The 15807-nt window shown below is 39.2% G+C and overlaps 1 protein-coding gene across 2 annotated transcripts in view; it reads right to left on the minus strand.

Moving 5' to 3' along the window:
- zfr (zinc finger RNA binding protein) overlaps positions 1-15807 on the minus strand; it is a 68241-nt gene that overhangs the window by 12061 nt on the left and 40373 nt on the right. Inside the window, exons 9-17 of one of the 2 annotated variants that reach the window (XM_033620285.2) lie at positions 14557-14726; positions 14337-14456; positions 12294-12439; positions 10676-10841; positions 8023-8225; positions 7428-7578; positions 5443-5584; positions 1508-1605; positions 571-666 (exon numbers count right to left, since the gene is read on the minus strand). In XM_033620285.2, coding sequence (XP_033476176.1) covers positions 571-666; positions 1508-1605; positions 5443-5584; positions 7428-7578; positions 8023-8225; positions 10676-10841; positions 12294-12439; positions 14337-14456; positions 14557-14726 — 1292 coding nt within the window. The remainder of the gene's footprint in view (positions 1-570; positions 667-1507; positions 1606-5442; positions 5585-7427; positions 7579-8022; positions 8226-10675; positions 10842-12293; positions 12440-14336; positions 14457-14556; positions 14727-15807) is intronic. The other variant, XR_013492068.1, reaches the window with a different exon arrangement.

Raw genomic sequence — 15807 nt, forward strand, 5'->3', positions numbered from 1 at the left:
TGTGTAAGAGCCTGAATGAACACTCCATGAAGTATCGGATGACATGGTTTCATCAATGTTATCATAACTTTTTGGTACACAGCGGCTACTGTTGTTGCAATACGTGTTTGAAACAGTGAGACACTAGAGTGCACTATCTGTTTGAATGCAATATATGATTTCAGTGTTAGATGTGAGAAATTCCTACACACTGTGGCTTTAAATCCAAACGCAAGCAGTATGGAATCACCCCACCAGGGTCAGTTTGTAGTCTGACGAGAAGTAGATACTCGTGGTGTAAGTTCAAGTTCTTTCTGCATCTTTCATGTTTGAGGTCTTTGAAAAGGCTTCTGTGCAAGTTCCTGTTTTCAGAAAGAACCACAAAAAATATTTGGTGCTAAATTCCTAACATTGTAACAAGTGTCATGCAGGCTGTCTTTGGTAGTTAATTTAAAACTGTGGTCCTAGACTGAACTTTGATGAAAAGATGTCACATTTCATCAACTCATTCTTTTTTAGAGCGAGCACAAAGTCACACAGTGCTTAGAGGCCTTTTCATGTTTCATTAGCATGTTTCAATAGCACACTTACCCATCCTGGGAAGGGCAGCCAAGTAGGAACTCGCTGACAGAGATCCCTCAGGATTCGGATGATGATCACACAGGACTGAAGTCCATTGGCTCTAGCCTTGTGATGCAATAAAGTTAGGTTTATGGAGTGACAAGAGTGACAAGAAATGGACCAAACAAGTGAATCAGTTCTGTCATAGAGGTCCAAACACTACTGTGCATAATGGAAGCTTGAGTATGGTTTGAGGTGTATATGAGCCTTAAGAGCTTGCAATCAGCTGCCATTCCCAGTAGTCTTGTACCTCACAGTTAGTAAGGGAGTTCAAAGTTTGCAAGATGCACAAGAAATGAGAACTTGTCATCTTCTAAACCCTGACCCCAGGTTTATCCAGGAATCTCACAAATGGGTACTTAAGAGTACAAGAGTCCACCTGAGAGGAGAGTATAGGGACTGAAAGAGCAGAGGAAATCTGCTTTACTTTGCCTGTGCTTTTGCTCAGGTAGCAGAATCACAGCTAAGCTAATCAGATATTCCTTTTTCTCTCAATCCCTATTCTACAAAATATATAGAATAAAAACAATACAAACGTTGAACATGAAAGCACTTCTTGAATGCACAACTTTGTGCAAGTTATTGTGCAGCCTTATGGAATCACATGTAACTATAATGCAGTACTTGGAAAATTGAAAGGGAATACAAGGATGCCAGTTCTTTGCTAGAGCATGTTTTTTTCATATGAGAGCTTCAAATGAACTTAGATTTATAATTAACAAAGAGATATTAACCAGATCTTTGTTGTAATATCTGGCATCCTTGAATATTTTTTTTGCTTTAATAATAATAGTTTTTCTCATTACTATATAATAAAAACCAAATGTGTAAACACAAATAAATGAATAAACAAATAAATAATGCATCTCATAAGGCTACAGTAAGAAAGTAAAATGATGTTCCGAACCTGGAACCACTTAGCGTGGCGCAGAGCAGCCAGAGCGTCAAGGCATTTTTGCCTGTCCAAGACGTCCGCTGGGTCTTTCACCATACCCGAGGTTACATCTAAAAATGGATTTGAAGTGTCAAAATGGTGATGAGGAATGGGTGTTTGACCAGGTCAGCGAGGCTGGCAAAGAACAAACACATTGCCACACATACCAATGTCTAGTTCCATGACAACCTACAATTGGTTGCTTTTTTTGTTCTTTTAAAAAAGGTTACAGACACTAAAAATCTGACTACACAAACCAACACATTGTCAAAGGAAGTGGATGGCTACAGATTGACAGTGTACTACATGTTAAGTCATTATATTCTGTAAAAGGGGGTATGAATTTACTGACTCAACATTGACGACAAATAGACTGATGTGTTTAGAAAGCACCACTGTAGTTAAATGACATGGGATTAGGCTCACAAATGTTTTGAAGCCAATACCATTTTATCAGGTAAAGATGTTGTAAAGCTTACCATTACCTTGGTAAGTACCATGGCAGTTTTTAATTTTAGTTGATTTTCTTCACTCATCACAGGTACAGAGGAGGGATTCCATGGCTAATGATTATTAGCATGAACTTGGTGCAGAGAGAAACAAAGGGCAAACGACAAATATGGAGTGACCTGATAAAAAAGTGGCATGGCAATAGTAGGTGTGGCAAAGTTTTTGGAATGTGAGAGAACCTTGGTCAAAAATCCTTCCGAAGCAGTTGGGCCCTATTAAACCTCTGATGGGAGACAATGTAATCAATTTTTATATCATTCATATATATATATATATATATATATATATATATATATATATATATATATATATATATATATATATATATATATATACACACAGTACAGGCCAAAAGTTTGGACACACCTTCTCATTCAATGCGTTTTTTTTATTTTCATGACTATTTACATTGTAGATTCTCACTGAAGGCATCAAAACTATGAATGAACACATGTGGAGTTATGTACTTAACAAAAAAAGGTGAAATAACTGAAAACATGTTTTATATTCTAGTTTCTTCAAAATAGCCACCCTTTGCTCTGATTACTGCTTTGCACACTCTTGGCATTCTCTCCATGAGCTTCAAGAGGTAGTCACCTGAAATGGTTTTCCAACAGTCTTGAAGGAGTTCCCAGAGGTGTTTAGCACTTGTTGGCCCCTTTGCCTTCACTCTGCGGTCCAGCTCACCCCAAACCATCTCGACTGGGTTCAGGTCCGGTGACTGTGGAGGCCAGGTCATCTGTCGCAGCACTCCATCACTCTCCTTCTTGGTCAAATAGCCCTTACACAGCCTGGAGGTGTGTTTGGGGTCATTGTCCTGTTGAAAAATAAATGATCGTCCAACTAAACGCAAACCGGATGGGATGGCATGTCGCTGCAGGATGCTGTGGTAGCCATGCTGGTTCAGTGTGCCTTCAATTTTGAATAAATCCCCATCAGTGTCACCAGCAAAACACCCCCACACCATCACACCTCCTCCTCCATGCTTCACAGTGGGAACCAGGCATGTGGAATCCATCCGTTCACCTTTTCTGCGTCTCACAAAGACACGGCGGTTGGAACCAAAGATCTCAAATTTGGACTCATCAGACCAAAGCACAGATTTCCACTGGTCTAATGTCCATTCCTTGTGTTTCTTGGCCCAAACAAATCTCTTCTGCTTGTTGCCTCTCCTTAGCAGTGGTTTCCTAGCAGCTATTTGACCATGAAGGCCTGATTGGCGCAGTCTCCTCTTAACAGTTGTTCTAGAGATGGGTCTGCTGCTAGAACTCTGTGTGGCATTCATCTGGTCTCTGATCTGAGCTGCTGTTAACTTGCCATTTCTGAGGCTGGTGACTCGGATGAACTTATCCTCAGAAGCAGAGGTGACTCTTGGTCTTCCTTTCCTGGGTCGGTCCTCATGTGTGCCAGTTTTGTTGTAGCGCTTGATGGTTTTTGCGACTCCACTTGGGGACACATTTAAAGTTTTTGCAATTTTCCGGACTGACTGACCTTCATTTCTTAAAGTAATGATGGCCACTCGTTTTTCTTTAGTTAGCTGATTGGTTCTTGCCATAATATGAATTTTAACAGTTGTCCAATAGGGCTGTCGGCTGTGTATTAACCTGACTTCTGCACAACACAACTGATGGTCCCAACCCCATTGATAAAGCAAGAAATTCCACTAATTAACCCTGATAAGGCACACCTGTGAAGTGGAAACCATTTCAGGTGACTACCTCTTGAAGCTCATCGACAGAATGCCAAGAGTGTGCAAAGCAGTAATCAGAGCAAAGGGTGGCTATTTTGAACAAACTAGAATATAAAACATGTTTTCAGTTATTTCACCTTTTTTTGTTAAGTACATAACTCCACATGTGTTCATTCATAGTTTCGATGCCTTCAGTGAGAATCTACAATGTAAATAGTCATGAAAATAAAGAAAACGCATTGAATGAGAAGGTGTGTCCAAACTTTTGGCCTGTACTGTATATACATATATATAAAAACTAAAGGGGTCACTGAGCTGGACTCGTACATATTACTTTGAATATAAAGAGAAGGAAGCAATGAGTGCTGAAGAGGAGGAAAAAATCAAAGGGGGTTAGGATATCACTGCATGCATACCTAACATCAGTAGGTTGGAATAAGACCCCAACAATCATTGCCTACCAAATGTTGTACTCTGGTCCAACCAAAGATTCCTCTGTCATAGCCTTCTGGACCTGAACTTTTAACAATACTCCCCCAAGAATTATTAGAAATAATTGGATTTCAAAACAATTTTCATGGTTCATGGTTCATCTTCATCTCTATATTGTCAATTAATTCAGAAGAGAAAATGCTTGATCTTGAAATTATTTGTCCTAATATTTCAGCAAAATCAAAAAGACAAAAGCTTGTCAAAAAATTACAGTTTTTGAGTCCTATGTGTATAAAGGAGGATGTCAATCAACTCAGGGGAGCACCTCAGAACAGGGGACCTCAGCATGGTGAGCTGTGTTTCACCAGTACACAAAAGGAAGATTTGTTTCCTGTGGGAAAGTAACATCCAATTTCCTCTGCCAAATCTTGATTTGAGAAGGGGTTTAAAGATTCAAACACCTTTGCACAATTAATTCCAAATCAAATTTGAGGAACAAAAGTGCCTCCTGTTATCTATTTGGTCATGTTCAGCAGGAATTGTCTTTTTTGTCTCTTCATATTAAAGGAAATTTGGAGAAAATATACTGTAATTCATGTCTCCCATTGATTATAGCCAACAATAAAATGGAAACAGAATCCCCCGGAACACAGGAAACAAAATAGACTCTCAGCTGGGATTAACTAGACTTAACACAATGCAAAACACTGGTCATGCTTTGTTTAAAGAATAAAGATAGCATTTGAGAGGTAAGAGCAAAAAGCCTAAGGGCAATACTGCTGGCACTTGCCTTTTTCATCTTGTTTTCATTTGAAGTGATCTGCCCACATAATTAGAAAGAGCATTCATTGAAAAATAATAGTAATCAGTTGGGCCTCTTTTGGGGGCTCCCAGTAAAAGCAGATTATCAAAATATAATGTTTAATTTGAAAAGAAAAAAATCCATTCTAAGGGTTTCAGTAGTTCAAACAATGATGGTATTTAGAATAAAATGTTTGCAGCTTGTGCACAACAAACCCTGAAGTAAAGAAACTACTTTGCAAATATGGGAGCTTTGGGTTCCTTGGTTGACCTGTCATTTTGGATTCCTGAAGTCCAGATAAATCATGCATGAAAAGCAGGTCTGATTTAGAGCCCAACAAAACAATGTTTATGGAGTGCCAGCAGGACAGCGCTCTTTAGGTTGTCAACAAACATACTGAAACTGATTTTATAGAGATAGCAGAAAGACAAAAAAAGGAGGTGCAATGTGAAAGGCTGTGATGGGTTTCCCAACCTCCATCCCGGCCATTTTCCTCTCTGATGACAGGTGAAGTCAGCGTGATTGTCACTTGCATCTTTGGCTCGGTACAGGATGTCAGAATGATAGCTGCCTCCTGGATAGATCCACTGACCTCATATTTTTCTGGTGTTACCATCTGAAAGAAATGGCGTAAATGCACAGAATATTTCAAAGTCCACTGTACGTACAACTAGTTGACAGTTATTTCTCCAAATAACAGTTAGGGGTAGTGTTGTCACGATACCAAAATCTTTGTTTCGGTACCAATACCAATATGAATTTCGATACTTTTCGATACTCTTCGGTACTTTTCCTAAGGAAAAGTCCTTTTGGCTACAAACCTTTAGAACAATAAATAGTAGGGGTGTAACGGTACCAAAAAATCACGGTTCGGTAAGTACCTCGGTACGGACGTCATGGTTTGGTTGATCAAATGTTTCACTAAGTTGGTGTTGTCTCGTGTTGTCTCCCTTTGCGAGGCAGACTTTCTCTTGCGCCAGCTGCGAATGTTGATACAGGTGTTGTCATACACACCACTTGTGCAATCTGTGCTCCAATAGGAACAAGAAATGTGTTTGTGTGCATAATTGAGTAAAATAAATTAACTAAATTAATGAATTGAATCAATTTCAAAGTACCGGTATTTTCCAAATGCAGTATAGTACCGTTTGGAATACTCTAGTACTGCAGTACTATTTTAGTACCAGTATACCGTGCAACACTAGTTAGGGGGCATACAGAGTTAATGTCATCTATACTACTCAGTGGCCACTTTAATAGGTACAGTTGTTAGTACATGTAGACTGCCAAGTCTTTGTAATGTAAAAGGATGCTCACTGGAATCACGGTTTCCACTAACTGTTGTAACAAAACAGGCTTTATGTAGGGTTTATGCAATAAGGTAATGTGGTAGGGATGCAAATCTGTGATTTTGTCGTGGTTCCTATTTTTAGTTGTGTAAATAAATCAGCAGTCATTGATTGTGTGTATAAACTGTTTCAATTGTTTTAAATATCTTGCACAAGTATGCTATTAACCAGGTTGGAACATACACACATGTAAATGGTGAATGGACCTGCACTTGTAAAACCCATTTTTAGTCTTCCAACCATTCAAAGCACTTTAACACTACAAATTGCATTCATCCATTCACACACACATTCACACACTGGCAGCTGAGGCTACCATACAAGGTGCCACCTGCTACTTAGTTTTTAGACATTCACACACTGATGGAACAGCCATCAGGAGCAGTTTGGGGTTCAGTATCTTGCCCAAGGATACTTGGGATGCAGACTGGAGAAGCCGAGGATTGAACCGCTGATCTTACGATTAGCAAACAACCTGCTCTATCTGTATTGCTTCATCAGTAGTGAAAAGAGGTTAAGGATTATAACTCAAAGTGGTGTGTGTGTCAGTTTACACAGCCTCCACAGCAAACTTTGATTAAGTTGAACACACACATACCATATGAAAAACTATGTGCTCTCTAACTACAGAACCTGGCATCTCACTGCACCATCACTTCAACTGATAATGCTTAAAAAGTTTAAAAAACCTTCAGGCAACAACATCAAACATGATGCACTGGGTGAAAATGCATTTTCAGGTTTCCTACCTTGACTTGGTCTTATTTCGACTTAAAAGTAATCTCTGGTATGCGTGTAATGCAAGTGTGTGGTGTGGGTTACAGTTACTGTCAAACTATTCTACTCCACCACACTTACCTTAAATTTTTAATATATAATATATAATAATATCTGACCCAGTGCTATCTGAAAATGCCAATAAAATGTTAATCATAAAAAGAAAATATCTGACCAAGTAAATTACTGTGACAGAAGTGTTCTCATTATTTTTCACATCAGATTATTCAACTAAACCAAAGGGTAAATGTGTCTTAGAAAGCATGAGGCAGGCACCTATTGAAGTGGCCACTGAAGAAATTAATTGTGGTGTTACATTTGTAAAGACAGTACTGTTAGTTGTTTGGGGAGATGATCCACAATGCGGGTGAGGAGGCCCTTGGTGGGCTTCTCACAGCAGAGCAGGACTAGGTTGACATTCTTGTCCCCACGAAGCAGCAAGCCTTTGGCCAGTACTCCAACCCTCATCACTCCCTTCAGGGCTCTAGACAGTTGTACAAGAAGCAATACAATCAACAGTTAAATGTTATTATGAGAAGCAAAATACATCCAAACACCAAATTTTGTTTCAATTAACAATGTATATTATAACTTGAAAGAGGGAAAGAGATACTTAATTAGAAACCCACTCACACTAATGTGTTTGGAGGAAAAGTTAAAGAAGAGCAATACAACCTGCACTTCTGCAGTTAGCTATATTTATCCAACTTCATGTCTGATCTAATCTACACAATGCAGGGACAGGTGTGCAGGACTCTGTTTTAGAGCAAAGCTTTTGTTTGAAATGTATTTTTATGCAAAGGAAGGCTAACCATTTAACCAACCTTACTGCATTCAGTAGACAATCTCAAAAGTACAGGCAGCCCAGATGTAAACTCCACCACTATGGGATTAATAAAGTCTTACTTTATCTTATCAGATGACACACCTGTCTTTAGTGGGTTCTTTCTCCTCTTTGTCCTCGTCCTTGGCCTTGTCCTGGTCTGTAATTATGTCCGAGACCAGTTTGAGGGCACGTTCTGTGATGGACACGATCTTCTGGATAGACTGGAGCTCATCTTCTGAGGGGTAGATGGCTGCATGCTTGGTCATTACATAGCGGTCATCTGAAGAATCAGGCCGACGTGGAGGCTGAAAGATACCAAAGTTCCAAACAGCAAGACTACTTTAAATGGACATGTTTTGATAATGACATCACACTCCAGTGTCTTGTTGAGATTAAGTGCATAAAACCTAAACGCAAACAGCTGTAACAAAGACACACATTTACACACAAACAAAGACAGCCTACAGGAATTTATGTTTGAGTAGCCAGGAAAGCCACTGTGTTTTGTTGCTTTTATGGAGAAAGCTCAATCTAAGCAGACGAAAAAACACCAATCATCTATTGTAAGTTAATGATGTAACTTTAGCTAGCTTGTAGTACAGCTCAAAGGATCTTGCAGTTTTCAATAAAAATGCAAAGGACTGTGTAAAGAAATGGGAAACTGTCATATAACCAACCAGCTTCAAAGACACGAAAAGAAGAAGCAGCTAGCTTGCATGTGTTTGTATCCTATTTTGCTTACTTTTTTCTAGCTATTTTGTCAATTGCTACTTAATCATGCCGTGTGTATGTACAAACACTTCCTGTAGATTGTGATATTTGGTATTACAGGTAGAAGATATCTTATTAATGTATCAACACCTTGTTTCCTACGCCGTGTAGAGCTTGATATATTTTGTTCTTTTTGTGATGCATGTCTTTGGAGAATGTGGGTTTGAATCTGTCTTCCTTGCCTTTGTGGAGGTTGTTTTATGTCAGACTAAAACCTAATTAAACCAACCCAGAGAAAAGGTTCAATGGCCTCTAAACACGACAAGATTCACATGCATTATGTCAGGGTGTCTACAGGTAGAGACCTTTTTCTAATACAATTCTTAACAGAATTTAGGACTAATTTTTAGGATAGTCTTTTTCTTATTCATGCAGTGCAGGTAATAGTATACAATAGTATATATGTAGTTGTGTGCAGAAGAAGCTTTTATGCAGGAATATGGTCATGAGAGTGAGACAGATTAATCTACATTTTGTCAACAGGTAAGTTTAGGTAAAAAGACAGTATTAGGTAGGCACGTGCCATATCATCTAATTCACAATAATACCAGTTTAATTCTTAACATCATATGAAAAATTTATATTGTGATACTCGTGATACTTCGACTTGTTGACATATTGACGTCATACTGTTACCCAGGGCACCAACAAGCATGGCTGAAAGCGAAACCATTACCGACTCCGCGGTGGTTCCAAAAAGAGGAGCAGCTTCAGTAGTGTAGAATAAACTGTGGCATCGTTAGGCCTGGGCGTCCTGAATATTTTAAGAACAGCCCCAGACTTCTCAAACTTTTTTAGCGACTTCCCGCTCAGAGGGAACTTATTCAGCGGCTCCTCTGGCAGCATCACAGCATCTCTCCCTCTCCTCTCTCGCCATGAACACACAGGAGTCAAGTGATTTTGCTCAACAAAAACTACATATATCAAAAGTTATTGTACCATAACAGCCTGTCACGGGTTACAGTGGGATGACTGGAGGAGAAATGGCAAAGCATACAGGTCCAGGTGGGGGGAAAAAAAAAAACAACTCAATCATTTTTGCTAAAGGAGAAGGAAATCGCCAATTAAATTATATAGAAAGATCCCAGGGTATTTTTTTTGTATTTGGAAACTGTTTAATTTGTGGTAGATTTTATTTAGTTGTACTATTAACATTGCATACAGAATTTGAATCTCACTGAGTTACTGTTGTTGTTTTTGTTTGGTTTTTATTGAATATTTGAAGGAAAACTGTCAGGTTAACATGTAAAACTATATCACTTATTTTGTTGCAATTCTAATTTTTAAATTAGGAATACTTTTTTTTATTCATTAACTTGTCATACCGTCAAGAATATTGTTATTCCAAAAATACCCTGAAATATTGTGATGTTATATTAAGGCCATATCGCCCCCCCTCGTATTAGGGTTCAGTGGAAGGTTTTAAGATATGAGAGAGCTTAACTTATTTTGACAAAAAGAAACTGAAAGATGGATCAATGAAATGAGATAAAATGCATGTGGCATTTAAGAACTCACAAACTGAATTTAAGACATGTTCAGTCTTTTACAAAGGACCTGCAGATGCCCCATATGCTTCTCAAAACTCTAGGCCTACTTGTGTGTGATGAAAAATAAAGGCCTGATACAGAAACAGGATTCCTGTTCTCTACATAAGACAAAACACACCTTTATGATGCATGGCGTGCTTCTGTGATGCTACTACTGGATCAATTTTTTTGGTGGTAAATCTTATGTACAGTGTCCTCTCCCATTCGTGTAAGTAGATGGATTTAACAAAGCTCAAGAGGGGGAAAATGCCAAAGCAAACTCGTCTGACAATGATGTGGTCTGTGGGTATTAACAGAGTAGTAAAGTAATAGTTTGTAGTGTCACCAGGGAGCAACTATTACCAACTCCAGTAAGTAAAATGTAGAGTGTTACTAACTTATGGTCTCAGCAATTTACTGAGCCACACTGCGTAGGCACAATCATAAGACCTTACCACAGGACCCTGGGGCTGCAAGCCAGGCATCCCAGGCCGGACTCCTAGTAGACCAGGAGGGCCCATAGGCCCCTGTGGATACCCTCCATCTGGTATACGGCGTCGGTCATCCCAGTGATGCTGCTCCTCTTCCATACGTCTCCAGTACATGTCTTCTTCATAACGCCTGAACATAAAACCACAGCTGGTATCCATCCCTGTTTTTTTTTTTTTTTTTTTTTTTTTTGGCTTTAACGTTTAATTTGACAGGATAGCTTCAGAGTGATGCCTTCTGCCTTGTAGGGAACCTCCTGCATTCATTATATGCCATCAATTATGCAGTTCTGTCCTTTAATTTTTTTTATCCATCTGAACACAACCAGAATCAGAATCCTGTTATTACCAAGTAGGTTTTTACATACAAGAAATTTGCTATGGTGTTTTGGTACATAACATTAACATAGTAAGAAACAATAGCCCCGTTTCCACCAAACATTTTCGGTATGGTACCTTTGGAACCGAAAATACCCTTCAGACATGGCACAGAGACCCTAGCATTTCCACTGCAAACCATATCTCTAAATGTGGGTGGGGTTGTTGTCACTCACTGCTCCGTCCAGCACTCACTATATTTCCTCATTATCGGTGACACAGAGGAAAGTCTGCACCTCGCTTATTGTCCAAAGAACGAGACTGCACGCCAACATTTACAGAACAAAATAGCTCAAAACAAAACAGGCTGCAGTGAGAGTCTCTCTCCATGGGATATACAAAAATACCGGGTTTGTGCATTTAGTCCTTTTCAGGCAAGCTCAGGGGTATAGTGTTGAGTTGGCCGAACGCTATGCAACCCTTTTTTTTTTCTCCGAGTGAGGATTAGAATATATGCAGTTTACATAACCCGTCCGAAATTAATACATATAAACGCTTGAAGATCCACTTATTGCTAAAAGTGTATGTAAAAACCAAAGTAATGGTCCAAGTTGTAATATAGAATGTTTAAGATGTGTTGATTGAGTCACGTCGTCAGCTTGTACATTGAGTAACATTACGAGTTAATGTTCCACCTTAAAAATCCGGCAGTCGGCCCACTGAATGAAGTTATTTTTTCTCCAACTCCGGCTGCTGCAAGAGGCAGCAAAACATCCTTTCACTGTATATTTATAGTTTATTAATTAAACTCTCCACGATATGAACAGTGGCTTCTCCCTGATAACCAGCCACAACTCAGCACTGAGCAGAATGACCGTCCGCTATTAACCAATCAACGGACTGTAGTTTTCACAGCTCCACTTTTTAGTACCAGATCTTTGTGCTAGGTACCCCTTCAAAAATGGTAATGCTTAGGAACGGTTCCATCTATACTATCCACAACTTTTCGCAGTAGAAACGCACCAAACTGAAGCGTACCGTACCATGCCGTACTGCTCGATGGAAACGGGGTTAATGAAGCCTAGAAGTTGTTCTGAGCCTTACTGATACTGAAACTGATAACTGAACTTTGATAACCACAGTATTCTCCCTCCAAAGTATTCCTGCATCAGAGGCAGGCAAAAGCCCAAGATAGTGTGAATACATCTCTATTTATATACTGTATCTCTCCTCAACAACCATTAATAAGAAATGACCATAATCATACCGCATCTCCATTCTCCAGCGCTCCTCCTCCTCTCTCCTTCTCCAGTACTCCTCTTTCTGCATCTGCTTTCTCATCTTCTCTTCCTGGATCTTTCTTGCTCGGATGCTTGGCTTGACCTCCACCTGCAGATCTGGGTTCACCTTTTTCTACAAAACAAACCATTAAAAAAGCTCTTATTGTGTAATAAAGAAATAAGAAAACTCCATTCAGAGATATAGTGGAATTGCTGTCAGTTATCACAAGGGTAGTCATTAATAAAAGGGAAAGTGTTGATTTAATTATACTGCAGGCTCCAATATTTATCAAGTATCTCAGTCATCTCTAGACATTTAGCATAAAGTTTGACTAGGATTTTCACCTGGGCAGCTGAGGCTTAGGAGGTATAGTGGATCATCCACTGACCAGAAGACCAGCTGTTCAATCTCCAGCTCCTCCGGCATGCATGTCGAAGCATCCCTGGGCAAGATACCGAACCCCAAATTGCTCCTGATGGCTGTTCCATCAGTGTGTGTGTGTGTTAAAAACTGACAAGCAGGTGGCACCTTTTAAGACAGCCTAGGCCACAGCGTATGAATGCTGTTGTGAGTGGGTGAATGCCACTCGTAATGTAAAACACGCTTTGTCCAGTCGAAAGACTAGAAAGATGCTATACAACTGCAGGTCCGTCCCACCTTAGAGTAAAGGAATAGAACAGTTTAACCCTTAGGGCCTTTTTTGGGGTATTTTTACTGCCTTTACTTTTAAGCTCATATCACAGTCATTATAAAGGCTACATACACATGCTATATCTTGTTTTTTTTTTTGTTTTTTTTTCCCAGAACAATCTGGGCTATCCAGATTTGCCATCATTACATGTCCTTCTATGTACCTGTATTTTATATTATTTTTTATATCAATGAAGAAAAAAATCTGTGTTACTAAATTCTTACATTTTTACATGTATCTCACCATAGCAAGTTGGAAGTAGACATATTCTGCCATATATGAAGAGGGGAGACTCTCTGGAATCTGGTAATATAAGAATCATGATGGTGGGACATTCTGTCACTTCACAGTTGTCCAAAACATGTGGTTTGTGATGAACGGTTGCAGAGAAAATCCATAGAGAAGAACAGGTGTGAATTTGGATGCACTTCGTGTCATTCGGGCCCATAGGGTGAAGAAAGGTTCTGCTTTAAAAATAATGACAGCCAGGCAGATGTCTTTGATCCAGTACTGAATCAGCATCGTCAGTATGCCTGATATATATATATATATATATTTTATAAGGCCTTTAGAGCAGATGTGTAGGTTCTTAACTAAATCAGTATTTGAGGAGATGTCTGCTTTCCTGGAACATGATGCATCTGAGCCTCAGGTGCACCCTGAGACCTTGGTAGTACGCAAGTTTTCCATGCCACCTTTGAAGGACCCAATACAATTTTTTTTCCAAGCTTTTGTCACTTCACAAAAGTAAAAGCAACTTTCTTCTGTCTATAGAAACCATTATGTGTGCAAGTGTGACCTATGACTAATGACTTACTGCAACAGGTCAGTTAAGCGCTGCAGCCCTCAAGCACCATTTCTATGTTAAAAAAGAGTAATCACTTCACCCAGGCCTGAAATATAGGACCAAATATGCAACATTCTCATAATGTTACAGGAACACTTTACCCACATTCATTTTCACAAAAAAACCTTAGCACTTAGTCTGGCTTTGAAGGAGCATAGAGGAGTTTCACTTTCAGTTTTAAATAGTAAATGCATGTGTTTTGGAAAGTGCTGATAAACAATTGGATAAATGAAACTTGGATTTTACTGCACGAGTTGTGTGAGAGTTGTAAATGAATATTTTGTAATATTTCTGCTGTTTTTCCGTGGAGGCACGTCAGAAAAACAACGTTTTCTTAATGAATTCAAAGTAACATGGCATGACCAACTGATATACAAACGTTCATTTTGTGGTTCAAGTATTGCTTTTTTTCTGCTTTGGGAAACCTGATGAATGGAATGTAGTGTGTAATAAAATCCTGTGTAGCAGTAGGAGACATGTCAGCTACAAACCTTGTATTGCAGACGATGTCTGCGACCTTTTAGATGCATTTCCTTTGCATTTGGATCGTTGAAACTACATTCACACAGCTTACAGTGGAAGCGGATTACTTTGCCTTCATCGTTTCGAACCTAGAAAGGAGTTCCATGTATTACACTCAAGATTTAAATGCATTTCTGCTCAGTAAGTGTAGGTCGACTCTAGCCCATGTATTGGTCTGTCAATACTTACCTCCTCAACATAGTCATGACCAACCGGCTGGACGTCATTTTGCAGTGCAGCCAAGGCTGATGTGGACAGGGCACCTGAAACTTCAGTCTTGGTGTCATGAGAGATCGCAGGCTTAGAAGTCTCCCCTTTAGCCTCTTCCATCTTCACTGTGGTCTGTAATTTATTTCCACCTGCACAAATTACAATGTTGTTTAACCAAAGACCATTTACAGAGCTACTGTTAAACCTTTGTCTAAATATATCTACATAGAAATGTAATGTGACAAAGTTGGTAAAGAGGCTCTGTGAGGAGTAATTCACACAGAAGGATTTCGTTCTGTGGTTGTCACAATTGTTAATATGGCTGACAGGACAAGCGTGATAACCAGCATAAACAGTTTTATAACCAACAACTAATAACTTTAAGACTTTTGGGATTTATCAAATGGCTTTATAAGAGGACTTGTTTTCTTACCCAGAATAACTAGAATATGGAGACTTAAAAAAATGCCATTAGAGAATAAATAGATAGTTTAAAATTGTGACATCCTTGAACAGCAACAGAAAACATTGTATTGATACACAAATCATCTAAGCGTGTCATTTAGATCACTGAGCACATCTGTAAACATTTTTTTCCTGTTTCCTCTCAAACATTTATAGAATTTGCATGTTTGTTCAATTTGATATACTTTTATTAATCCCCCTGAGGGGAAATTCAATTTTTCCACTCTTGCTGTCAATTACAAACAGGTCTGAACACACACATGCACAAATAGGACCTATACATGCCCTAAGTGGAGAGATGTCAGGGGCTGCCTTGGTCAGGCGCCACACACACACACACACACACACACACACACACACACACACACACACACACTTCTGATTCGAGCTGTCCCAAATACCAGATTTTTATCAGCATCGAAGCTTCGGTGAGAATTATCTACGATTATTCGAAGCTTTGACGGGAGTGGGGGGGTTTGGACTTTTTCTTAACATTTGTTTAAGTCCATGCACCTAAAATTATTTCACAATTGGCCAATCTGATAACCTGCAGGTCACAGTAACATTAGCCATAATAGCTAGAAAAAAAGGAACACTTTGCAAGACGGCTAAGCTGTTAATGATAGTTTTCAGGAGATTTGCAAAGCTCATTGCAGATCTGTGGTATACAAGTTTCCTTTGGTTTATCTGGCACTCCATTTTTTTTTGGGGGGGGGGGTCATCTTGGTCAATTTTCAAACTATTCCAGATGCTTGACTTTTTTGA

This window comes from Epinephelus lanceolatus, chromosome 9 (assembly GCF_041903045.1).
Source record: "Epinephelus lanceolatus isolate andai-2023 chromosome 9, ASM4190304v1, whole genome shotgun sequence".
Lineage (NCBI taxonomy): Eukaryota > Metazoa > Chordata > Actinopteri > Perciformes > Serranidae > Epinephelus > Epinephelus lanceolatus.